The 24,441-nt window shown below is 43.9% G+C and overlaps 1 protein-coding gene and 1 long non-coding RNA gene across 17 annotated transcripts in view; both read left to right on the forward strand.

Moving 5' to 3' along the window:
• TGFBR3 (transforming growth factor beta receptor 3) overlaps nucleotides 1–24,441 on the forward strand; it is a 205,649-nt gene that overhangs the window by 142,628 nt on the left and 38,580 nt on the right. For all 14 annotated transcript variants that reach the window (XR_007478987.1, XR_007478989.1, XR_007478988.1 and 11 more), the window contains 4 exons: nucleotides 11,085–11,268; nucleotides 15,681–15,849; nucleotides 18,092–18,239; nucleotides 23,873–24,062. Coding sequence is in view for 11 of the 14 variants with exons in the window: in XM_049714200.1 (XP_049570157.1) it covers nucleotides 11,085–11,268; nucleotides 15,681–15,849; nucleotides 18,092–18,239; nucleotides 23,873–24,062 (691 nt within the window). In the remaining 3 variants the exon portion in view is untranslated. The remainder of the gene's footprint in view (nucleotides 1–11,084; nucleotides 11,269–15,680; nucleotides 15,850–18,091; nucleotides 18,240–23,872; nucleotides 24,063–24,441) is intronic.
• Nucleotides 3,615–8,882, forward strand: LOC125965326 (uncharacterized). Of its 3 annotated transcripts, none has more exons than XR_007479078.1 (3): nucleotides 3,615–3,675; nucleotides 4,837–5,122; nucleotides 5,483–8,882. It is a non-coding gene; the product is annotated as an uncharacterized LOC125965326 (long non-coding RNA). The 3 variants fall into 3 exon arrangements; XR_007479077.1 differs by having other exon boundaries at nucleotides 3,626–3,788; XR_007479076.1 differs by lacking the exon at nucleotides 5,483–8,882 and having other exon boundaries at nucleotides 3,626–3,788; nucleotides 4,837–5,022; nucleotides 5,096–5,272.

Genomic DNA, 24,441 nt, shown 5'->3' on the forward strand with positions numbered 1-24,441 from the left:
GCACAGAGCAGTGATCCTCAAGTATGCCTGGGAATCATGGGATAGTGGGCGGAGGATTATAATGCAGTTGCCTGACCCTACATTCCCACCCCACCCTGGAACCTGCATTTTAACATACTTTTGTCTGTGATACACTGATCTGAGGATCACACTTCAGGAAGCAGTGAGATTTCTTCTTAACACTGGTTTTACTACGCCTTCAAAATCTGGTGTGTATTTTACAGTTATGACACAGGTCAATTTAACTAGCAACATTTGAAGCTCTCAATGGCCAGTGGCTATTTTACTGGGCAGCCATAGAGCCAGGAGAGCCTGCCCTGAGCCCCTGGCAGGCACATGAGTGACCATGGCACTCATTCCCCTTTCTCCACTGCTCCTGAGTATGGCCTCAGAATTCTTCCCGGCACAGAACTTTAGGTAGCCACTGCCAGTTAATGGGACCTCAGGATTCATTCATTCATTGAACACTTATTGAGTGTCTTTTCTATACCCAACACTGCGCTTGGGATATGCCCCTAAACAAAGCAGGCTAAAATCCCAGCCTCTGAAGGAGCTTACATTCTAGTGGGAGGAGATGGGCTATAAGCATAATATATAAGTAAATTACACGGTAGTTTAGAAGCTGGCTATATTATACTCTAATCTAGAAATAAGAACATGTAAAGCAGGTGTGAGGGAGTCAGAGTGCTAGAGTGGGGGCTGCCGGGTGGTTGGATTGTAATTTTAAATAGGCTCTATCGAGAAGGTAACATGTGAGTGCACATGAAGGAGATGAGGGGAAACTTCAGAGGAAACTCAGCTGCCACCCGTGCAATTACGTGCGGCCTGCATTTTCATCTGGGAGCGTGGACGAGGCGGGAGGAGGTGGGTAGGACTAGGTGAGGCCTTGCAATATGGCATTATCCTCAGCAAAGATTCTCTCTCCCTCCTCACTGAAGACCACACCAGCTTGGGGGAGGCCGCAGAGTGACTGTGAGGCAACCGCCAGGCCTCTGAGTCAGCTGATGTGCTGAGATAAGTGCTAAGACGAAGAGCCTCAGTTCCAGGAAAATGGTGTCTGCACCCATTAGCCGGCATTTGGTTCCCTTCCCTGAGGCTTGGGAGATCAATCTTGAGGCTTCAGTGGGTCTGCTTAGGACTTTAAGAGTTAAAGCTTAAACGCAGGTGTGGAAACAAAAGGGCTGGTTGCCTCTTTTGCTTGTTTCTTGCTCTTTTGGACAAGGTTGTTGAATCTGATCCAGAAAAAATAATAAACTTGGCTCTTGTTGCCTAGCCGTAAGTTCTTGTAATAAAACTCCCAGCACTGGCAGAGAGAGTAATGTTCTGCTTTTTTAAAAAGTCTGGTAGCATAACCAGAATGTAAAATACAAATGCTGTGCGTGGTTTCAGTAGGGAAGAGCAGTCGGGAGAAGGGGTGGCTCAGTGCATTTTGAAGCCTGCGGCTTGTTGGACAGTCAGGTGCTTCACGTTTGCCCCTTCAATGGACGCTTGCTAAGTAAGATTCAGAATTCTCAGGGCTCAGGGCTCTGTGTGTTCCCACAGGAAGATGTTTGTCATGTCAGGGAATGTCAGAGGACTGGGTTTTAATTAGCAAACAGGAGGAAAGTTTAGTGGATTCTGCGGGGAGACATGGAACTACTAAATGATTTGATAATTGGTTTTTAGGTGGAGCTATTAGGTGAAAAATCACATACTAGCTTTAAAGCCTGGCCGAAAGATCATTTCTGGGCAGTGAGGGAAGTAAGTGTTGTGAGACTGAAGAAATTGTGGCATCGCCTTTCCTGTAAGTAACACCATTGAGCTTTCATTCAACAAGCAATTACTGAGTCCCTGCTTTGTGCCCAGCACCTTTCCAGGCCAGGAGATTCAGAACGAACTAGGCGCTCTCTTGGCCTTGTCAAGTGGGGTGGCAGGTTTGCTGGTAGATAGTAGCAGTTCATGCGAGAGAAGGGCTGGGCTAGTGGTGTGCACAGGGCACGGAGGGTAGCTCCATCCTGAGGAAAGAAAGGGAGTCGGGAGGCTTTACAGAGAAAGTGAAAACCTGTGGAGGACAGGAGCAGTTACCAGGTGAGCAAGCCAGGTGGGGAACAGGCTGTAAAAAGACCCAGGAGACGTGAAGCATCATGATGTGTTCTGCCACTGTGAGTGGTTCCATATGGCAAGTACTTGGGGGAGTGGTGGGAAGTGCGGCAGGCAGAGGCCCTCTCTGGTCCCGTGCCAGTTCAGATGTTTAGATGCTATCCTGCCTCATCATGTGTTTACTTTGTAGAAAGATCGCCTTGGTGACAGTATGGGTGAGGGATGGAGAGAGACAGGATTGGCAGCTTGGACAGCAGGAGGTTACTGTAATGGTTGAGATACTAGGTTGGTTGAGACATAAGGGCTGGAAGTGTGGTGGTAGCAGCACAAGGACCTACAAATAAGGTGGAAGATGGGGGAGGGAATGAATTGCCTTGGAAAGTTTCTGCCACTTTATCCAAATATAAAACCCTTGCTCTTCAGGGAGATCAGCTCAGTGCTTTGTGACCACCTAGAGGGGTGGGATAGGGAGGGTGGGGGGGAGACACAAGAGGGAGGGGATATGGGAATATATGTATACATATAGCTGATCCACTTTGTTATACAGCAGAAGCTAACACACCATTGTAAAGCAATTATACTCCAATAAAGATGTTTTTAAAAAAAAAACAAAAAAAAAACCCTTGCCCTCTAACACTTTTTTAAAGCAATGCCATATTCAGTCATGTAGTTATTATCCTTGCAATAGTGATTGTAACCACTTCTCCTATTAGAAAAATACTATTTTTCCTTCTATTTCTTGTTTTCTGTTATTCTCTTTATATCTCTGTTCTTCGACAAACTTTAACCCAAGCCAGACTCCAGTAAGAACAGACACCACACCAGGAAGATAAGGCAGGGACTGGAGTGCTGACTGGTATAGGAGTGGTGATACTGACGTGTCATGTCTTTATTTCCAGAGGGCTCTTAACAGGTTCTAGCATGACGTCCTTACAGACAAGATGAGGATAATTCCGTTGGGTTACTTTGTAGTTGGCGAACAACCAGGGCAAGTGCTGTTTAATGTGCTTGGGTCAGCGTGGGAGCGTGCCTGTAAGTCACAGACCTCAGCCTTGTCTGGTTCAGCTTCTCAGGGATTTAGATGAATGTGTAGATGGCGCACACACAAAATTTAGAGATTTTTGACAGCTAACAGAATGAGGATTTTTATGTGGTCTCTACAGAGTTGAAATACGGGTCTAAAGAGTTTGATTTATATTACAGAAGTGCTGGTGTAAGGGAAGGATGTAAGGGAAGGATGTAAGGGAAAGTGTAAGGGAAGGATGTAAGGGAAGGTGTAGGGAAGGATGCAAGGGAAGGTGTAAGGGAAGGATGTAAGGGAAGGATGCAAGGGAAGGTGTAAGGGAAGGATGTAAGGGAAGGTGTAAGGGAAGGATGTAAGGGAAGGTGTAAGGGAAGGTGTAAGGGAAGGTGTAAGGGAAGGATGTAAGGGAAGGTGTAAGGGAAGGTGTAAGGGAAGGATGTAAGGGAAGGTGTAAGGGAAGGTGTAAGGGAAGGTGTAAGGGAAGGATGTAAGGTAAGGTGTAAGGGAAGGATGTAAGGGAAGGTGTAAGGGAAGGTGTAAGGGAAGGATGTAAGGGAAGGATGTAAGGGAAGGTGTAAGGGAAGGTGTAAGGGAAGGATGTAAGGGAAGGATGTAAGGGAAGGTGTAAGGGAAGGATGTAAGGGAAGGTGTAAGGGAAGGATGTAAGGGAAGGATGTAAGGGAAGGTGTAAGGGAAGGTGTAAGGGAAGGTGTAAGGGAAGGATGTAAGGGAAGGTGTAAGGGAAGGTGTAAGGGAAGGTGTAAGGGAAGGTGTAAGGGAAGGATGTAAGGGAAGGTGTAGGGGAAGGTGTAAGGGAAGGATGTAAGGGAAGGTGTAAAGGAAGGATGTAAGGGAAGGATGTTAGGGAAGGTGTAAGGGAAGGTGTAAGGGAAGGATGTAAGGGAAGGTGTAAGGGAAGGATGTAAGGGACGGTGTAAGGGAAGGTGTAAGGGAAGGATATAAGGGAAGGTGTAAGGGAAGGATGTAAGGGAAGGTGTAAGGGAAGGAGTAAGGGAAGGTTTAAGGGAAGGTGTAAGGGAAGGTGTAAGGGAAGGTGTAAGGGAAGGTGTAAGGGAAGGATGTAAGGGAAGGTGTAAGGGAAGGTGTAAGAGAAGGATGTAAGGGAAGGATGTAAGGGAAGGATGTAAGAGAAGGATGTAAGGGAAGGTGTAAGGGAAGGTGTAAGGGAAGGATGTAAGGGAAGGTGAAAGGGAAGGTGAAAGGGAAGGATGTAAGGGAAGGTGTAAGGGAAGGTGTAAGGGAAGGATATAAGGGAAGGTGTAAGGGAAGGATGTAAGGGAAGGTGTAAGGGAAGTTGTAAGGGAAGGTGTAAGGGAAGGATGTAAGGGAAGGTGTAAGGGAAGGTGTAAGGGAAGGTGTAAGGGAAGGTGTAAGGGAAGGTGTAAGGGAAGGATGTAAGGGAAGGTGTAAGGGAAGGATGTAAGGGAAGGATGTAAGGGAAGGTGAAAGGGAAGGTGTAAGGGAAGGTGTAAGGGAAGGATATAAGGGAAGGTGTAAGGGAAGGTGTAAGGGAAGGTGTAAGGGAAGGTGTAAGGGAAGGATGTAAGGGAAGGTGTAAGGGAAGGATGTAAGGGAAGGTGTAAGGGAAGGTGTAAGGGAAGGATGTAAGGGAAGGTGTAAGGGAAGGATGTAACGGAAGATGTAAGGGAAGGTATAAGGGAAGGATGTAAGGGAAGGTGTGAGGGAAGGTGTAAGGGAAGGTGTAAGGGAAGGTGTAAGGGAAGGATGTAAGGGAAGGTGTAAGGGAAGGATGTAAGGGAAGGATGTAAGGGAAGGTGTAAGGGAAGGTGTAAGGGAAGGTGTAAGGGAAGGTGTAAGGGAAGGATGTAAGGGAAGGTGTAAGGGAAGGTGTAAGGGAAGGATGTAAGGGAAGGTGTAAGGGAAGGATGTAAGGGAAGGTGTAAGGGAAGGTGTAAGGGAAGGTGTAAGGGAAGGTGTAAGGGAAGGATGTAAGGGAAGGTGTAAGGGAAGGTGTAAGGGAAGGTGTAAGGGAAGGATGTAAGGGAAGGTGTAAGGGAAGGATGTAAGGGAAGGATGTAAGGGAAGGATGTAAGGGAAGGTGTAAGGGAAGGTGTAAGGGAAGGATGTAAGGGAAGGATGTAAGGGAAGGTGTAAGGGAAGGTGTAAGGGAAGGTGTAAGGGAAGGTGTAAGGGAAGGATATAAGGGAAGGTGTAAGGGAAGGTGTAAGGGAAGGTGTAAGGGAAGGTGTAAGGGAAGGATGTAAGGGAAGGTGTAAGGGAAGGTGTAAGGGAAGGATGTAAGGGAAGGTGTAAGGGAAGGATGTAAGGGAAGATGTAAGGGAAGGTATAAGGGAAGGATGTAAGGGAAGGTGTGAGGGAAGGATGTAAGGGAAGGAGTCTCAAGCTGATAAAATAAAGACCTGGGGCTTTAGGTATCGTCATGCCCACCTCCACCTCCACCTCCCTGGTGTGAACTGCTGTTGTTTCTCCCCTGGATTATTCCAGAAGTCTACTACTGGTCTCCTGCTCCTTGTCTCCCTTCAGTCTAGCCTGGCCCTATTAGCCAGAGTGATCCTGTTAAAACATCTGTTAGGCCCATCTCACCTAGACTAAACACCACAGTCCTTAGCAACAGTCTGTAAGGTCCTATTGGACCTCCTGGTCTCCTCTGTGATCTCTGACCTCTCCTCCTACTCATCTGCCCCTCACCCCTGTGCTCCAGCCACACCGGCCTCCTTGCTGTCCCTTCCCCACACCAGACCTGTACCCTCACCGCTGCCTCCACCCGAGAACTCTTTCCCTGAGGTCCACGTGCCCGGCTCTTTCATCTCTTTCAGGTCTTCACCTGCTCAGTGACTTTCTCAGTTAGACTTGTCCCATCACAACACTTTATAGTGCCCCCTCCTCTTCTCTCAATTTATATCATTCCTTCACACTTATTAACATATATTTTGTTCCTCTGACTTCCTTACTAGACTGTAAGCTTCACAAAACAGGAAATTTTGTCTGTTGCCCTCTCCAGTATATCCCCAGCACCTAGAAAGGTGCCTGACACTCAATAAATATTTGTTGGATGTATGGTTAAAGCATAAATTAATGGTTATGAGATAATAGTAGGGTTCAGCTGATATAAAAGCTGACGTGATCTTGGGCCTCATGCAGTGTTCACATAGATATAGAAAGATATTTATTGTAAAGAATTGGCTCACATGATTATGGAGGCTAGCAAGTTCAAATTCTGCAGAGCCCATGTCCCAGTTTGAGTCCAAAGGGCAGCAGGCTATAGAACCAGGAAGAGCTGATGCCCAGTTCAAAGGCCGTCAGCAGGAGAATTCTCTCTTACTCAGGGGAAGGGTCAGCTTTTTGTTCTATTTAGGCCTTTGACTGATTGGGTGAGGCCCATACCCATTAGGAAGGGCAATCTGTTTTAGTTAGTCTACGGATCTAAATGTTAATCTCATCCAAAAACACCCTCACAGAAATACTCACAATAATGTTTGACCAAGTATCTGGTACCCTGTAGCCCAGTCACATTGACACCTAAAACTAACCTTCACAGTACTCTCTTCAGACCAAACCCAAACCCTAGGTTTTGTTCTGGGCATCACATACCAGAGACTATGCTGATGAAACTCTGACAACATTGGTGTCTGGGGAGGAGATGGGGGGAGTTGGGACTGTTGCCCTGAAGAAGTGAAGTCGTGACTGGGGTTGAGTGATGACTTCAAACATTTGAAGGCTTATCTCATGGAAGAAAGAGGAAGGGATTCTTTGGTCTGGAAGGCCTACCTCAAACAAGTGGACGGAGGGCAAATCTTACAGGTAGAAAGTAGGAAGAGAACTCTTCTGCCTTGGGAGCTACCCAGGTCTTCTTTCTGGAAGGGTTCAGGCAGTGGCCAGCTGTAAGCGGGAGTCTGAAGTGTCCCGTGCTGGTCTGCCTTGGGTGCTGCTTCTCTGACCTTGGGTAGGCCTTTAGCTTCTCGGATGTTTCCTCCTCTCTACCGTGGAAATCAGACTAGCCTACCTCACAGGTCATCCTAAGGATCAGGTGGAAATAACAACACCTTGTAAAACTCGTTGGGGGTTGGGGTCAGAGTGAGAGAACTGGTGGTCAGAAGGGGCACCGACTAACCCCTTGTCGCGGCAGAAAATTTCCACTGACCCACAGTCAGGGACGCTTCCCTGCCCCTGGCAGCTTTGCTTTCTTCTCACTGGAATGTGCCTGAGGAGTGGCCGTTGACTCCTTTTCCAAATTCCTCAGCCCTGAGTGTATGATCTGTGCCGCTGCTGGCCCTGGGGGAGACGGACACGCGAAGTGCATGGCGCATGGAGGGAGCTTCCCCTTTCGAGGAGTCAGCTACACGGTGGCGTCCCTTTTAATTACTTCAGGATACGTTCCCGAGTTGCTCCCCATTTCTACTCTTATTTACACTGTTCACATTCTTGCCTCTGGAATGCACCAGGGTGATCTATCCCACCTTCCACTCTGAAGAAATGTACTCTCTGCATAACGTATTTATAGCCCAAGTGTTTTATTTGATGGCTGTAACATGAATGAGAAAAAAAGAGCAGAACATCCAGGGATGCTTGCCTAAACATTCAGAACTGTGCTGGCAGTGGGACAAAGGCCTTTGGACTGTTGTGGGTTTTTTCAGTGACAGGCTTAATAAAAACGACTTTTTAGCACAAGTGCTTTTCAGTGAAAAGAAGATTTTACTACAGTGCTTAAGTCAGAAAATCAGATAAACATTGTTTGAAGTTCACTGTTGATGAGTAGCTAAGCTTCAGAGGATTTATGCATAGGTTGGCATGGTTACCGTTGGCAGGTAGTTGGTTCAGGAGCTTTTTCTTATGCAGGTGATGTCAAAACAAGGTCAGGGCTTCCCTGGTGGCGCAGTGGTTGAGAGTCCGCCTGCCGATGCAGGGGACACGGGTTCGTGCCCCGGTCCGGGAAGATCCCACATGCCGCGGAGCGGCTGTGCCCATGAGCCACGGCCGCTGAGCCTGTGCGTCCGGAGCCTGTGCTCTGCAACGGGAGAGGCCACAACAGTGAGAGGCCTGCGTACCGCAAAAAAAACCCCAAAAAAACACAAGGTCAAAGCTAAATGGTCCCCACTGGTTTTGCTTATAACTGGCATTGGGACATGTAGCAAGTGTCATTACTACACTTGGTAGCACTTCATGGTGCCTGATACATAGTAAGTGTATAGTAAATGGTGACTGTTGTCAGTGGTCATAGTTTACGCTCAGCTTATTAATGATTAGTTCCGGGTTTCCCAAGCCAATACAAACCAGAAAGGTTCTATTATTCTTTATTAAGTACTAAACAGCCCAATTTCTAGGATAGAAAGAGCTGTCAATTTGGGGATCCAATTTGGGGATCCAGTAGATGTTCGAGTGGCAGTAACATTCGGTCAGTCCGAAGCGTAAACCAGGATTTCTCAGTCATGGCGCTATGGACATTTCAGATAATTCTTTGTTATGGGGGCGGCCCTGTGCACTGTAGGATGTTTAGCAGCATCCCTGGCCTCTATGCACTAGATGCCAGTAGCTCCTCCCTCCCAGTTGTGACAATCAAAAATGTTTCCAGGCATTGCCAAATGTTTCCTGGGGGGCAGAATCACCCCTGGTTAAGAACCACTGGTGTAGAGGAAACTGTGAGATGCACGTTGGGCTTTTCAAACTGTGGATCACGCAGTACCCATTAAGGCTAGGCTTCTCAACTGTGGCTGAACATTGGAATCACCCAGGGAGCGCTTTTTTTTTGCAGTACGCGGGCCTCTCACTGCTGTGGCCTCTCCCGTTGCAGAGCACAGTCTCCGGATGCACAGGCTCAGCGGCCATGGCTCACAGGCCCAGCCGCTCCGCGGCATGTGGGATCCTCCCGGACCGGGGCACGAACCCGCGTCCCCTGCATCGGCAGGCGGACTCTCAACCACTGCGCCACCAGGGAAGCCCCCCAGGGAGCTTTAAAAAATCCTGATGCCTGGGTCCCACCCCCAAGTTCTAATCCGGGATATGGCCTGGGCCTCAGGATTTTTAGAAACTCTTCAGATGCTTCTAGGTTTCAGCCAAGAGGGCAACTACAGCATGAGTAGGCGATGGAATCAATTTGGTGAAGTGCTTCTTTGCTAGCATTTAAAAAGTATATGTATATATAGTTGGAGAGAAAATATTAATGCCTAGCATAATAGTTAGGGTAAGTACTGTTTTGTACGTGTGTGGAGGCTGAAAACATTGCTGGCGAGGGTAGAGCCCTAAGCAGAATCCCTGCCCTCAACCTGCTGTTAGTCTGGCTATAGCCACTTCAGAAACTGCTTGCTTTTTGTTAATGATAGTTAATGTGAAAACATTTTTTATTGAGGTATAATTGACATAGAGCATGATATTAGTTTCAGGTGTTCAACATAGTCTTCAATATTTGTATATATTGTAAAACGATCACCACAGTAAGTCTAGTTAACATCTGTCACCATATGTACAGAATTGTTTTTCTTGTGGTGAGAACTTTTAAGATCTATTGTCTTTAGCAACTTTCAAATATGCGATACCGTGTTACTAACTATAGTCACTAAGCTGTACATTACATCCCCATGACTTATTTAGTTTATAAGTTGAAGTTTGTACCTTTTGACCCCTTTGCCCATTTCACTCACCCCCTACCTCCCACCTCTGGCAACCACCAATCTCTTCGCAGTATCTGTGAATTTGGTTTTTTGTTTTGATTTTAGACTCCACGTATAAATGAGATCATATGGCATTTGGCTTTGTCTGACTTACTTCACTTAGCATAATGCTCTTGAGGTCCATCCATGTTGTTGCAAATGGCAAGATTTCATTCTTTTTTATGGCAGAAAATATTCCATTGTGTATATATACCACATCTTTATTCATTCATCCATGGGCACTTAGGTTGTTTCCATATCTTGGCTGTTGTAAATAATGCTGCAGGGTGCATATATCTTTTCAAGTTAGTGTTTTCATTTTCTTCAGATAAATACTCAGAAGTGGAATTGCTGGATCGTATGGTAGTTCTGTTGTTAATGTGAAATTTAATACAAAACATTTAGAGTTCTGTGGCTTGGGAATTTTTGAGCCTTTTTGCTCACATTTTGAGGTTCCACCCTGACACTGATAAAATCAGTTATAAATGCTAGCCAATAAAGATGACATGCATATTTTCACCAGCAGCTAAATTTAATTATAGTACAGCAACAAGATGATAATTTTCCCCCTTTGTGTGTGTTAATTATATATACCATGATATGCTAGGTCAGCATTGGTCTAAATACATCCAGCAAAAAATGTGGGACTTGCATCAATCATCCCAAAAGTTTTATGAGGATCAGTCTAACAGCCTCTTGACTTCATTATCTATGGGAATTTGGGGGTCTTACAAAATAAACTGTAATACACATTCATCTCACTATGAGGAAGTAGTATACAAAGTGGTAGAAGACAGGCCAGCTCTGCCCATTTTTTATCTCAGTGCTCAGGAGACCAAAGGGACTCTTGCTGTGGTGGTGACTCTGATGGCAGAGGCTGCAACTGTGGAAGACTCGGACGTCAAGTTCGGGTGCTAGCAGGCCTTTGGGATCACTTGAGCTGATCCAGAAGCCCATTACAAGCCTATGAAAACACTCACCAAGGCTTCCTATTTAACTTGAAACTCATTCCTTGAAAGGTTGGCCTTCAATTTAGGTATCTGGAAAATAGTGATAAGTCTCATGATTCCTCACAATGCACTCTCTCATCACAAAGTTCTTTAAAAATTCAAAAGGACATCCTGCCTTGTGTGTAGTTTTGTCTTTACCTGGAAGAAGGTAGGCTTGTGATTGTTTCTTGAATCAGCTGCTGAAAAAAGATGATGTGCCTCTCTAACAAAGGGAAGAGGTTGGATTGACAAATACCCATTAATTGTCTGATTAGTTCTTTCACTAATTATGATTCAGCTCTGGGTGACTGCACCACATTAAATATGCAATTCTATTTCTTCTAGGTGTCTGAGGGTTCTGTGGTCCATTTTTCATCAGGAAACTTCTCCTTGTCAGCAGAAACAGAGGAAAGAAGCTTCCCGCATGGAAATGAGCATCTGTTAAATTGGGCCCGAAAGGAATATGGAGCAGTTACTTCATTCACTGAACTCAAGATAGCAAGAAACATTTATATTAAAGTGGGGGAAGGTAAATTTTAGGCGGCATCCATTACTGACTGATTTATGACAGTCAGTTTTTTTCTTTTCTGAGACCAGGTGGTTAGGGCAGGGAATTATAGAATTACAGATTGTTGGAGCTGGCAGGGACCTGAGGGATCACTGGGGCCTACTCACCACCACATCCCCTCCTTCCCTTTTTCCTTCTGAGGAAACAGACCCGGTAATGGGGGAGAAGTGGGGAGTAGCCTGGCTGAGAGAGGAGAAGGTGGTTGTGCAAAATTTAGAAGACACCCATGCACAGAAGTCAGAAGAAGTGAGTGGAGGCCGAGAAGCTGAGGTGTGGGAAAGGAGGGAATACCTGATGGAATGCACGAAGAGTTAGCAGGATGGGTCAACAGTTAGAGCTTCCTCCCACTTATAATTCTGTAGACATTTGAAGCCAATGTCAGCTTTATGGCCTCGAGACATCAGTTAAGTTTTGGACAATAGCAGAGGAAAAGTGTTTGAAAATATTTTTTAATACTAATGCCTGTTACAAGGACAAATTATTGGAGAAAGGAACTGTTTAGCCTTGATAAGAAATTGCCCATTTTAATTTCCTTGCCTTGCAGAGGGATATAAATATCTGGTGACTCAGCTTTGAAAGCATATTATTTCTTAAATAACTTTTTAATCATTATTTTTAGTTGAGGAGCTCCCGAATAAGTTACTGGAAATAACAACTCTTGTGAATGGGTCCTTGTTACAGTCAGGTGATTGTGTGAAAATGGCATTTCAGGTCCTCAGGGTCCATCTGCTTTCTTTTGAAACCTACAGCAATTGTCACCTCTTCCACAGGCAGCATGGCAGCACAAGTGAATTGTTGAATGCTAGTTCCCAGCCCTTTTTTGGATCTGAGATGTTTAATATCGATGCAGGAAGAGGTGGACACTGAAGTTGAGTGTGTGCTCTGTGCAGAGGCCATATCAGGTGCCTTCACATGCACCCCACTTAACCCTGCCAGTAATCCTAGGAGAGAACTGTTATTTCCACCATTTTGCAGAGGGGTTTGTAGAGGGTTAACCTAACTTGCTCATATCCACATTATTAGCAAGTGACAAAACTAGAACTCAAACTCAGGTTTCCTGACCTTTGAGTCTAATGCTTATTTCCTGATGCTGCATTTTAAGTCTTAGCCAAATAAGCGTAACCTAAACGTGAAAGTAGGTTACCTGGATGGGCAGACTTGTTTAGTTGAGTAGAGGGAGGAAGAGTTTTAGACGAGAACTGGGTTCAAAAAGTTGAAGTTTGTTACTAAACTCTCATGGTATTCAGGCAGCTAAGCATAGAGGTCAAGTCCTATTGGGACAAAACAAAAAGTCTCTTTTAATAAAGGTTCTAAGCCCTGACCAACAGTCTCTATTTCTGAAGCAGAATTCTGGTGCATATTGATTGAATATTGATTACCCCCCTGGAATTTGTTAGAATAAGAATATGTGTTATGGTAACACGTAGAATGTTGGGCTCCTTTCTCTTTCTGGTGCATGTGCTTCTGTGTACAGGAGTGAGGGGTTCCATGACTTCCCCAAGGCTGCACACTGGATCAGGGAAGAACTTTAAGGACCTGGTGTCCCACCCAGTAAAAACTGTTTAACTCCTTGGTGACACCTTTGGAGCCCCTGAAACTTGACTCCAGCCACCAGTTGGGTATAAGTCGCTGGCCCATACCATGGAGAGGAGCAGCTGGGAGAGTGAGGGTCCTTGGTTAGGTTGGTGGACCACAGGCGATGTTGTCTATCACCATGGATTGGACTCTGCTGAACAAACCTCATCCACTGGTTTCCCAGAACCTGACCTGTCTCTACCCAACTGAGGCGGGAATCCTAGGCCATGAGCCTCCTCTTGTTCTTTCCCCAGTGATTCTCAAAGTGTGGTCCCCACCCCAGCAGCATCCTTATCACCTGGGAACTTATAGAAATGCTGGTTCTTGGACCCACCCCAGACCAAGTGAATTGAAAACCCTGGGGTCCAGCCATCTGTGTTTTAGCAAGCACTCTAGGTGATTCTGTTGCTTGCTAACGTTTGAGAACTACTGCTCTAACCTATATGCTTAGAGTGGAAGAACTGAGGGCTTTCGGTTCTTATCCTAGCTGGTCTCATTACCTACCTCACCTGAAGTGAGGCTTCAAGCAACACTCTGATTTACCTACCACCGGAGCCTCAGTTTCTATAACGGCAGCATGAGGTGTTTACATTACCTCCCAGGTTCTTAGAGTATATTATTCTAGCTCTCAAAGTGGTTTGTCAATCCTTTCCTAAAATACAAATAAGCATGTGACTTCCCCCCTCCCCCAAACTTGCCAGGTTTCTACCCGGGGATTCCCCTTTGTGGTTTCCTTTCTGCTTGGCAGTTGGTGTAAGTTTTGATGCCAGGCATGCGGAAGGTCATTTGGGGGGAAAAAAAAACCACACACATGCATGCACGCACAACAAAAAGTGATCAGCTTATTCACCTTAGTGACAATGGCAACTGGGACTTAAGCCCTTAACAACATCAACTTTTAAACAATTAAACCTTTCCTGGTGGTTTTAGAGGGTCACAATGTGGGTGAGTGTTTTGTTATTTGTCTCAAATCTCACACCATTGTTAATTCAGGAAACCTATGCCATGTGCCTACTCTATTATGTGCCAGATGCACCCCAGGCACACCTATGAACTGGGTATACGGGCCAGAGTCCCAGGAGGGTCCTAGTCTCTTGAGTTCCAGACTGACCTGTCCCGGGCCCATACCTCCACCCTCTGATTCTTGATTAAGTTTCAGCCTTGCCACCCCAATATCATCTTCTGTCCTGTGATCTGGGGGAGGCATCCGCAGGGCTGCAGCTGCAGGGTGTGCGTTCCTCATCTGCTCATCTGGCAAAACCCTCAGCAGATGTGGAGGGGAGGCTGCTCCGGCGGCCCGAGTCGGCAGAGCCCTGGCCTCTTCTCTCTGAGGGGGTCTTTAGGGAAGAATACAGAATACAGAGCCAACGCTTTCTTGAAGCGAGCCTCCAAGCAGGGGCCTCGTGAACTCCTCTGGTCCCCTCTGTTCTAGGGGTGGCACTGGGGGTGCCATGGTGCACGGAGCCAGGATGCCACAATGTATGTTGTGAGCTTCAGTAGAGGGGAGGTTGCACAGTTGGGCAGGCAGGGGAGGGCACTGTCAACCCAATCTTGGGAACTCCCGGGCTGATTCCTCACTCCTAAGTGAGACTTGCATATGAATCTGAACCCTGGCGTGCTGTCCATTAAATGAAAAAGGCAGAAGTCTGTTTCATTAGAGTGCCAGGGCTCTGATTAATTACCCCTTCTGAATAAAGCTTGCTACACCTAGAACTTCCTTGACATTGGTCCCAGCTGTCACACTGCCAGCAGTTTCAAGTCCTGTTTAAACATTTAAACCACTAAATGGAAATCCCATCAGCCATGGTGCTGTGTAAGCATCATGTGCCGTTGGGGGAGTATCTTCAGACTGTTAGTAATTGCATCACTTTCCCTGGTGGAGGTGATGAACAGCCCTCAGCACAATCAGATAATGTTTATGAAAGCACCTTATAAACTGTAAAGTGCCATGTAAACATTCGCTGTCTGTGTCAGGATTATGGGAAAGAGTAGAGGTCTGCCCTCACTGTTTCCCTCAAACTGTTACCTTCAGCTTTTAGAGTATTGCTTTGAGGGATAAATATGAAGGAATGATTAATTCTACACCGTGCGCCAGAGAATTAGTTAGGTTGCTGGTTCTTCTATTAATTGAAGTAGCAAATATCCAAAGAGGAGCATGTTTGGGGATAGGATAGGTCATTGGATTCAGTGTTGAGTATGCTGACTAAAATATCTATTGGATTTTTGGGTGGAAGGTGCTTGGTAGGCAGATGACAATGCAGGTCTGCAGCTCAGGAGTCATGATCTAGGTATAAATTGAAGCCGTGGGAGTGATTGAGATCATCTAGGAAGAAAACGAAATAAAAAGAGAGTTGAGGAAGGAACTGAGATTCTTAGTCTTGGTTTATATCAGGATTAACTATGGAGCTTTTCAAAAAGAAAGCGTCCTAGGTCCCACCTAGATCTTCTGAATCAGACTCTCTGGGGTGGGGTCCAAACAGGTGGATTCTGATATGCACCAAAGATTGAGGACCACTGGTGTTTAAAGGATGAGCAGACGAGGAACTAGTGAGAGGCTGAAAGGTAGGTCAGAGGAAATGGGTGAGGACAAAGCAGAATCAAAGAGAACAGGAAAGGAGAGAATTTAGACCAAAAGAGGCCACTAAAGTTGATCAGTAGGAGGCCACTGGTGACCATAGAGGAAGCATTTCAGGACACAAGCTTGTATTTCCTGTGTCCTGCACTTGCCCAGTGTCACTGTTATCTTCTCTCCTTTGAGTCTGGTTACCATGTAGTTCAATGTGTTTTTTTACTTTCAGATCAAGTGTTCCCTCCCACGTGCAACATAGGGAAGAATTTTCTCTCCCTCAATTACCTTGCCGGGTACCTTCAGCCCAAAGCTGCAGAAGGGTGTGTGATATCCAGCCAGCCCCGAGATAAGGAAGTACACATCATTGAGCTAATCACCCCCAACTCTAACCCCTACAGGTGAGTGTGAGTGTGTGTGTGTTGTGTGTGTTTTCTGAACTAAGAGATGAAAACAAAGATCTGATATGACTTGAGACAGGGAGAGGCTTAGCCCTCCCTCGTGTGAGGGGGAGGAAGCCACTGATGCTTTGGGTGAGATTCACAGAAGCTTTGAAGAAGGGAGTAAAGGTACCAGTGTCATATTTTATTTTCTGCATCTGTCTCTAGATCCCATATATCCCAGATGAGTTCTGAAGCCTAATTTGAACTTCTTGGTATAGTCGTCCATTGGTGTCTGTGGGAGGTTGGTTTCAGATCTCCCTCGGATACCAAAACCCATAGATGCTCAAGTCCTTTGTATAAAATGGCATAGTATTTGCATATAACCTACGCACATTCTCTTGTATACTTTAAATCGTCTCTAGATTACTTATCATACCTAATACAATATGTAAATAGTTGTAAATACAATGTAAATAGTTGCCTGCATGTGGCAAATTCAAGTTTTACTTTCTGGAACTTCCTGGAATTTTTTTTTTCCCCAATATTTTCCATCCGTGGTTGGTTGAATCTTCAGATGTGGAACCTGCAGATACAGAGGGTGGACTGTACTAGTTATAGAATAGTCACTCTTACTCCATTATTATCTCCTTTGACTGAGGTTATCCCTGTTAAGAAAATTACAAAATGTGCCTTGTTGACATAATTATTATTTTGACAATATTATGTGGTTTTTTTTAATATTATGTTTTTTAACAGATTCCTGTTTATAGTGTCCTCAGAGCACTTTAGCACTCATAACTGTTTAAATCTGTGTGTGAATGTGTGTGTGTGTGTGTGTATCAGAGGAGTGGCCCTTCATGGTGACACCAAAGAGCCATTAGATACCACTTACCTCTCTCTCTCTCACCCCCACCGTCCTGCCCCAGGACTGGAAATTTAACTCTATCAAGAATGATTGTGGAATTTAAGAAAGAAAGAAAGAAAAGGGAGAGTGTAGGCCTTTCTCCCACTTTCACCTGCATTTCATGGGGACTAGTGAGTTAAAATGTAAATTTATATTATAGAAGGATTTCACAGTTAAAATTCTAATGAAACTTTGATTTCAAAAGTGATTAAACTACCAATCGGTTTTGGTAGGGTTGGAAATGGAATTCTGTTCCATGTAAAGAATTTGTGGAAAATTAAAAGGGAATGGGAATAGAAGCGATCTGGCATGTGTGCTTAGATATAAGCCTGAGGCTTCATTTGAGTACTGTATATCATTCATTTTACGGTTTACAAGTGTGTAAAACCAAGATGGAAATAAAGACTTTCCCCTAAATCCAGAATGACAGAGATGTTATTGTTTGGTAAAAATTCTCTTTTATACTGGATTCTTAGAAGTTTGGATTCTATTCATTAATTTTCCAGTAATCACTTGGTTGACCATCTGTTTTTTTATTTTAATAACTGTATATCCAGAAGTTTGGGAAAGTAAATGCAGATATGATTTTGTGACAAATGTTAATGGCTTAAGCACACCTTATATAAGTCAAGAAATTCTCTAGCCTTCTGCCTCTTATTTTATTCTGAAGCTTCCTCACTGCTTTACTGCCTCCCTCTTCCATCCACCCTGTCATCCCACTCACCAAACTGCCGCCCACTACTGCTCTGAAGGATTTTGAGCATATAGCAGTTTAGAATGTTACACATCAAAGGTGCTGGAGGCTGAAAAAGCAGCAGTTCTGCTTCAGAAGTAAACTCTCCGGGTTTGTTCACGTCCATTTCAAACAGTGGCTGCCGCATCATACAGGGAGATCACAGAGAGATCAGCTCTGCTTTGCGTCCACCTGGAGGGGTGGGATAGGGAGGGTGGGAGGGAGACACAAGAGGGAGGGGATATGGGGATCTATGTATACGTATAGCTGATTCACTTTGTTATACAGCAGAAACTAACACACCACTGTAAAGCAATTATACTTCAATGAAGATGTTAAAAAAAAAAGTGGCTGCATTAAGTAACCACCTTTTTTTTTTTTTTCAACAAAGAGAAAAAGTTTAGTGGCTAATTGTCCACAGGCATATTTTTCTATTGTTATGTAAAACCATTTTGTTATGTGTGCACTAACAATCTGTTTTGCACATGTCATTTTCCTGGGATCAACTCCAGCTTTTTAATCAACTGGCCAGACGCTGGAAACATGAAGACTTGGAAGAGGGGAAGATAGTTGCAACTTTCTGGCATTTGGGTCCTAACTCTGCCTTTGTTTTCCATTCACAGTGCTTTCCAGGTGGATATCATAATTGACATAAGACCTTCTCGAAAGGATCCTGAGGTGGTCAAAGATCTCATCCTGATCTTGAAGTGCAAAAAGTCTGTCAACTGGGTGATCAAATCTTTTGATATTAAGGGAAACCTGAAAGTTATCGTAAGTTAGTTAAGCGTTTCTTTGTTTTGATGAATGGTGGTAATTTAAGCTGTGTTTGTATTTTTGTGAAGTTTCTCTCTGTTATTTTTCACTTTATAAAAGAGGCTGCTCCTTGGCTTCTCCTGACAAGGGCGGGCGGGGTGGTAGTTAAAAACATGGTCTTTGGGGTCAGTACAGACCCAGATTTAAGTTCAGACTCTGCCATTTACAAACTCTGACCTTGGGCAAGCTCCTTAACCTCTCTGGACCCCACTTGCCTCATTTGTGAAATTCCTGGAATGTATTAGTGTGCTTCCCAGACTTAGTAAGTATAAAATAATGAACACAAGCCTTTCATGGCTGAGAGCCCTGTAGGGGCCTCAGTGTCATGGTCCTAAATTTCAGCTCTCACTTTGGGGTTGGGTACTGAAGGAAGCTGTGGGAAATCAGCTGACTCCAGCCCATTTTTCTTTTTGAGATAAATACTTGGTATTGGCATGTCTTTTTTGCTTGCTTCTAAGGGTGAAACACTGATAAAAGCATTATAGCCATGGAGAGGTTAGTGAGAGGATGCTGGAAAAGCGTCCCCCAGCCTGTTCCCTAAGCATTATATTTCATGAAGGAAATATACTTAAGAAGTTTAGCTGGGTGGCATGACAGGCAAACAGTAGCTAGTTTCCTGAAAAGATGAATGTTGAAATTTGGTAAAATAAATCTTTTTCAAGTCTTTAGGGAGATAACTCTTTGACAGAACATTGGAGCAAATTATATTGAAAGTTAAAGAAGAATTGCCCCTCCTCATTTTTAAGAAGATAATCACCTCTTTAGCATCTCTTTCGTGGGCTCAAATTTTTGTGCATTTTCTTTTATAAAAACCGTGGCCAATTCCTCTTTCAGTACCTGCATTGAATCAACTGGAGTGGGTTTTACGTTTTCACTATTTGGGGAGAGGGATACCTTTGGCGTTGGTATTATTCATTCATGGCACCTTCTGTGTGATAATGCAGTGACAGAGCCAACGGTCCCCTGGGCAGCGTCATGTACAAGCATTTGCCAGGGGCATCGGGCAAAGCCATGAGCACACACATCATAATTTTAAAGTAATCATTTCTGGTTCCTGTGGGGTTGTTGTTTTTTTTTTTTTTTTAACTTTGAGAGGATCCCAGTGAGCCGTCATGTGTAATGGTGATACATTAATTTGGTATTGAGCACAGAGCCCAGCAGTGATTTTCTGAAGTCAGAGCTGTTTTGATTGTCTTCCCTGGCATGGCCTGAGGGGTGTTGGTGACCAGGGGTGTCTGCGGCCTTTGCTGCCTGGCACACCAACCAAATGTTTTTAATTTCAGAATAACAAAAACAGGAAAGGGAATCATGCTTTGAAAGGCAAAAACATACGGTACATTTTAATTCCCTGCTGGAGTTCTTGTGTAAATGTTCTTTTGGCCCTGACCCTTCAATGGCTCTTTCTCTCCCTGAGTATGTGTGCCTGGTCCATGGCCGTCCTGGAGTTCACTTTGAACATCCCCACTTCTCATATGAATCAGAAAGGCTAGAAATGAGATTGCTCATCCCAGTGCAAGATCTGTTTATATTGCTCTCCTTGGCCGTACTCCTGTTCCAGGCCAATTTTGGACAATGCATGACAACATTGCTAAACAATTAGGTAATGTTTCATGATGTTCTTTTTTATTCTCCCAGTTTCATGCTTTGTGATTTCTTAACTGCTGTCTCAGATGTGAATTCTGACTGTGCTGGGAGGAATAGTTACCTGCTAATAAAAGGCTGCTAATAAAAGGGTGGAGTGGAAAGAATCCTGGCTTTGGGGCCAGAAAGGGCTGGATTCAAATCCCATTTCCAATTGCCATTACTCCCAGTTGATACTGGGCAGTCTCATTAAATTCTGGGTCTGTTTCCTTTCCTGTGAAATGGGTACGATGATAATACTCACCTAGAGAGTTCTTGTGAGGTTTAGCAGAGTCCATTCATTCATTCAACAAGTATTTGTTAAGTGTGTCCTGGGTATTTCATCTAAAGCACTCAGCATACTGCCTGCACATGGTGAGTTCTCAGCTACATGTACTACGTAGCTTCTGTGAGCCTCAGGTTCCCCTTCTCTAGAAAGGAATAGTAATGCCCAGTCCTTATATTTTGGAGGAGAATTAAATAACACATGTAAAGCTCTTAGCACAGTGCCTGCCATAAAAAGGAGGGTTCATCTTCCTTCTATTAACAACTCTTTAAAAGTTTGTCTGTAGGAGCAATTAACAAAGTGAAGACAAGGACAAATGTCCACTAAAAGAATTGTATGGAACTTGATGGGGTAAATTTAAAGAAGAGCATGCAGACATAGAGAACGGATGTGTGGACACCGGGCGGGGGTGGGGTGGGGCGAATTGGGAGATTGGGATTGACGTATGTGCGCTGCCATGTGTGAAACAGATGCTAGTGGGAACCTGCTGTACAGCACAGGGAGCTCAGCTCGGTGCTCTGTGATGACCTATATGGGTGGGATGGGGGGGTGGGAGGGAGGTCCAAGAGGGAGGGGATATATGTATACATGTAGCTGATTCACTTCGTTGTACAGCAGAAACTAACACAACATTGTAAAGCAACTATACCCCAATTAAAAAACCAAACCAAAACAAAACATAGGCGCGCGCGCGTGTGTGTATATGTGTGTCAGGAATGGGACCTGGGTAGAATGCACCCTCCAAAAGACAGGATGGTCCTAAGAGACACAAAGGGTTGTGTGCTGGAGCCAGATGGGACTACTACAAGTGTCCACATTACATCGCCATGCCCAGCTCTGGCTTTTAATTCAGGGCCCTTATGGACCATGCATAATCACATTTTGGAAGAACCTCCAACACATAAAAGAATAGATGGAGATAACTTGTTAGAAATTTCCTGTTGTATTATTTCATATGGCCTCAGGGCTTCAAGTTTGGAAATAGTGAGTTTATTCTTAGAAAAGACATTTTTTAATCCCAGTGGGAATATGCACAACTCTCTGCCTAACCCGTCCCCCAGATGCCCCCTCCCAGACATCAGCAGTTTTGATGCAGGTGTGTTGGGTGGTGGGAGAGAGGGGAAGCCACTCAGACTCTACTTAGCTCATCGGCCTTTGTGAAGATACGAGTGGGAAATGGCGGTGGTATTTGAGACCTCCTTGAACACTCGCATAGGAAGTAGCTATACTGAGGCCTTGAAAAAGCCTGGGGACTCCCAGAAATACAGGATGAGGAATTCACTCATTGCCGGGAACCAACTTGCCTGCCATTGTCCCAAACCTTGCTGCTTTACAAATGCGTAGGTAGATTTCTAGCCTTGTAAGTCACGAGGTGTAATGAGTATGAATTTTACTGACAGCTCCTAGAGTTAATGTGGAAAGGTGTAAACAAGTCATTCCATATTGTTACAAAAAGGATAGGTGGCAGTTATGATGATAGTATTCTGGAAATACAGTATTTTCTCAGCTGTCCAACAACATGAAAGACTAGTGCAGATGAGGCCAAGCGGTATTGTTTAGGCCAATGTTGCAACTCCAGCCAGTCAAAACAACAGGCTACCTTGAAAGGCTGGAAGAAGCTGTGCTGAAGAAAATGCTATTGACTCAGTGAATAAGAAGTTCTAAGAACAAATTGGATCCTTCTTTACTTCATTTTAGTTTCCTTCTTTCCTTCCTTCCTCCCTCTCTCCCTCTCTCCCTTCGTTTCTTCTTTCCCTTTCCCTAAGGAATTTTCTCTGAAGGAGTTTTCTCTGAATCCCAGTAAGAATAGAATAATCCAAACCTGTGAAACTGAGGTTTTTTTTGCAAATGGCTACAGAACTTGGTTAAAGCTCTCTGTGGCCCTTGCATGCATCACTGTGACTGGCCAGTCTGGCTGTTTTTCCTCAGATAAGCACTTTGGGTAGTAGAAGAATATACTGGGTGAGATCCTTTAAGCTTTGAATTGAAAATGTGTGTCCTCAGCCAATATCTCACAACCAGAGAGGCCAAGAGAACTTAGAGGCTGTGAATCTTCTATGGTTTTACAGTGGGAAAGGATTAATATTTAGTCATGTTAGGGGCAAACAGAATGGGAAACAAATGGGGAATTTAGGAAAAATGCTGCATGTATGCAGAAGAAAATAATTGGGCATGGAAATTAAAGTGATTTTTATATGGCATGAGATGGCATAATCTGCCTGCTGGAAGGGCTTTCCAGCCCTGTTGGAGCAGTTGTTGAAAATGTGGTGACTTCGCTTTGGGGTGCCCCCTGCAGCATTCAGCTCCCTCACCGTCTGAGAAGATCACTGCTGTAGGATCAGAAGGTGATGTGAAATTTACCTTCCATGTCCTTGTTACTCAGAGTCCTTTTATATCCTTTCCTGGAAAGATTTCTGTCATTCAGTTTTAAGTTTGTAACTGATTACCAAGTGAAAGTTAATTTTAACAGTTACTTGTACTGCCGGATAAAAATATTGGTATTATACACAATGGAATATTACTCAGCCATAAAAAGAAATGAAATTGAGTTATTTGTAGTGAGATGGATGGACCTAGAGTCTGTCATACAGAGTGAAGTAAGTCAGAAAGAGAAAAACAAATACCGTATGCTAACACATATATATGGAATCTAAAAAAGGTTATGAAGAACCTAGGGACAGGACAGGAATAAAGACACAGATGTAGAGAATTGACTTGAGGACACGGGATGGGGGGAAGGGTAAGCTGGGAGGAAGTGAGAGAGTGGCATGGACATATATACACTACCAAATGTAAGATAGATAGCTAGTGAGAAGCAGCCACATAGCACAGGGAGATCAGCTCGGTGTTTTGTGACCACCTAGAAGGGTGGGATAGGGAGGGTGGGAGGGAGACGCAAGAGGACGGAGATATGGGGATACATGTATAAGTATAGCTGATTCACTTTGTTATAAAGCAGAAACTAACACAACATTGTGAAGCAATTATACTCCAATAAAGATGTTTAAAATATATATGTGTATATATATATATATATATATATATATATATGTACTTAGAGGGATGGTAACTTAATTAATATTTTAAACCATAAAATCTGAGCATATTCTGTTAATAGAATTGGCAGATGTATACAGTTACAGGCTTCCTAAATTGATCATAAATTATAAATGAAGTATGAACATTGACTGTTTGACCGTGTGGAATTCAGTAGTTTACAAAGGTGGGATAGTCTCCACAGTGAAGTAACTAAGTTGTGCCTTCTTTCATTTAACTCTAGGGTATAGGATTTGGGGAAAATATAACATGTACACCTGTATACTTTATATATAATTTTAAATAAAAATAAGGAAAAGTTTGGTATCATATTTGGTGTGTGTTAATAAAATTTAAACATTAGCTCTGTAGTGACATACTAGGTATGCTTATGATAGTTTATCAACCAATGACAAAAATGATTATACCATTTGTATCAACATAAGCAACCCAAATGGTATAACCAGTCAGCATGAGTTTCTTAATCTGCTGTTAACAGATTTTCACATCAGTATTCTCAGCCCAAGGAAAGTAGGGATCAAAAGAGTAAATAGTTCTTTCATACACAATAGAGAATCTATTTGTTTCAGATATTAAGGCACTGTTTAATTTCATACACTCATGAGTGAAATTTTACTATTGTCTTCAGGCTCCTAACAGTATTGGCTTTGGGAAGGAAAGTGAAAGATCCATGATAATGACCAAATCAATAAGAGATGACATTCCTTCAACCCAAGAGAGTCTGGTCAAGTGGGCTTTGGACAATGGCTGTAGTCCAGTAACATCATACACAGTGGCTCCTGTGGCTAATAGATTTCATCTTCGGCTTGAAAACAATGGTAAGTATGATTTTTTTTTTTTTTTTGTATAAAAAATATCCCCCAAATGAGTTTTCCAATGAGGAACTCTCATTTCAGCTTATATGGTGCTGTTTTTCTGTTGCAAATTTTAATGATTCATTCACTACTTTTCACTATAAAGCTTAAAGTTATATAGAATTGTGCTAGATTATTTTGGGGAAATTATCTTTAATATAGATTTTTTTGTAACAGAGTTGATTGCGTGTTGGAAAACTTAGTTATAGATCACTTTCGCTGTGCTTATATTAAGGATAAATTATCCTGGGTTCTTTTCTCAGAGGTACCTAATGATCACTTTTGGCTGATACACAGAGGGGCTGGGCCTGCAGGAGAGAAGTCTTAGTTCAGGCTGGATCTT

This window comes from Orcinus orca, chromosome 1, assembly GCF_937001465.1.
Source record: "Orcinus orca chromosome 1, mOrcOrc1.1, whole genome shotgun sequence".
Taxonomy (NCBI): Eukaryota; Metazoa; Chordata; class Mammalia; order Artiodactyla; family Delphinidae; genus Orcinus; species Orcinus orca.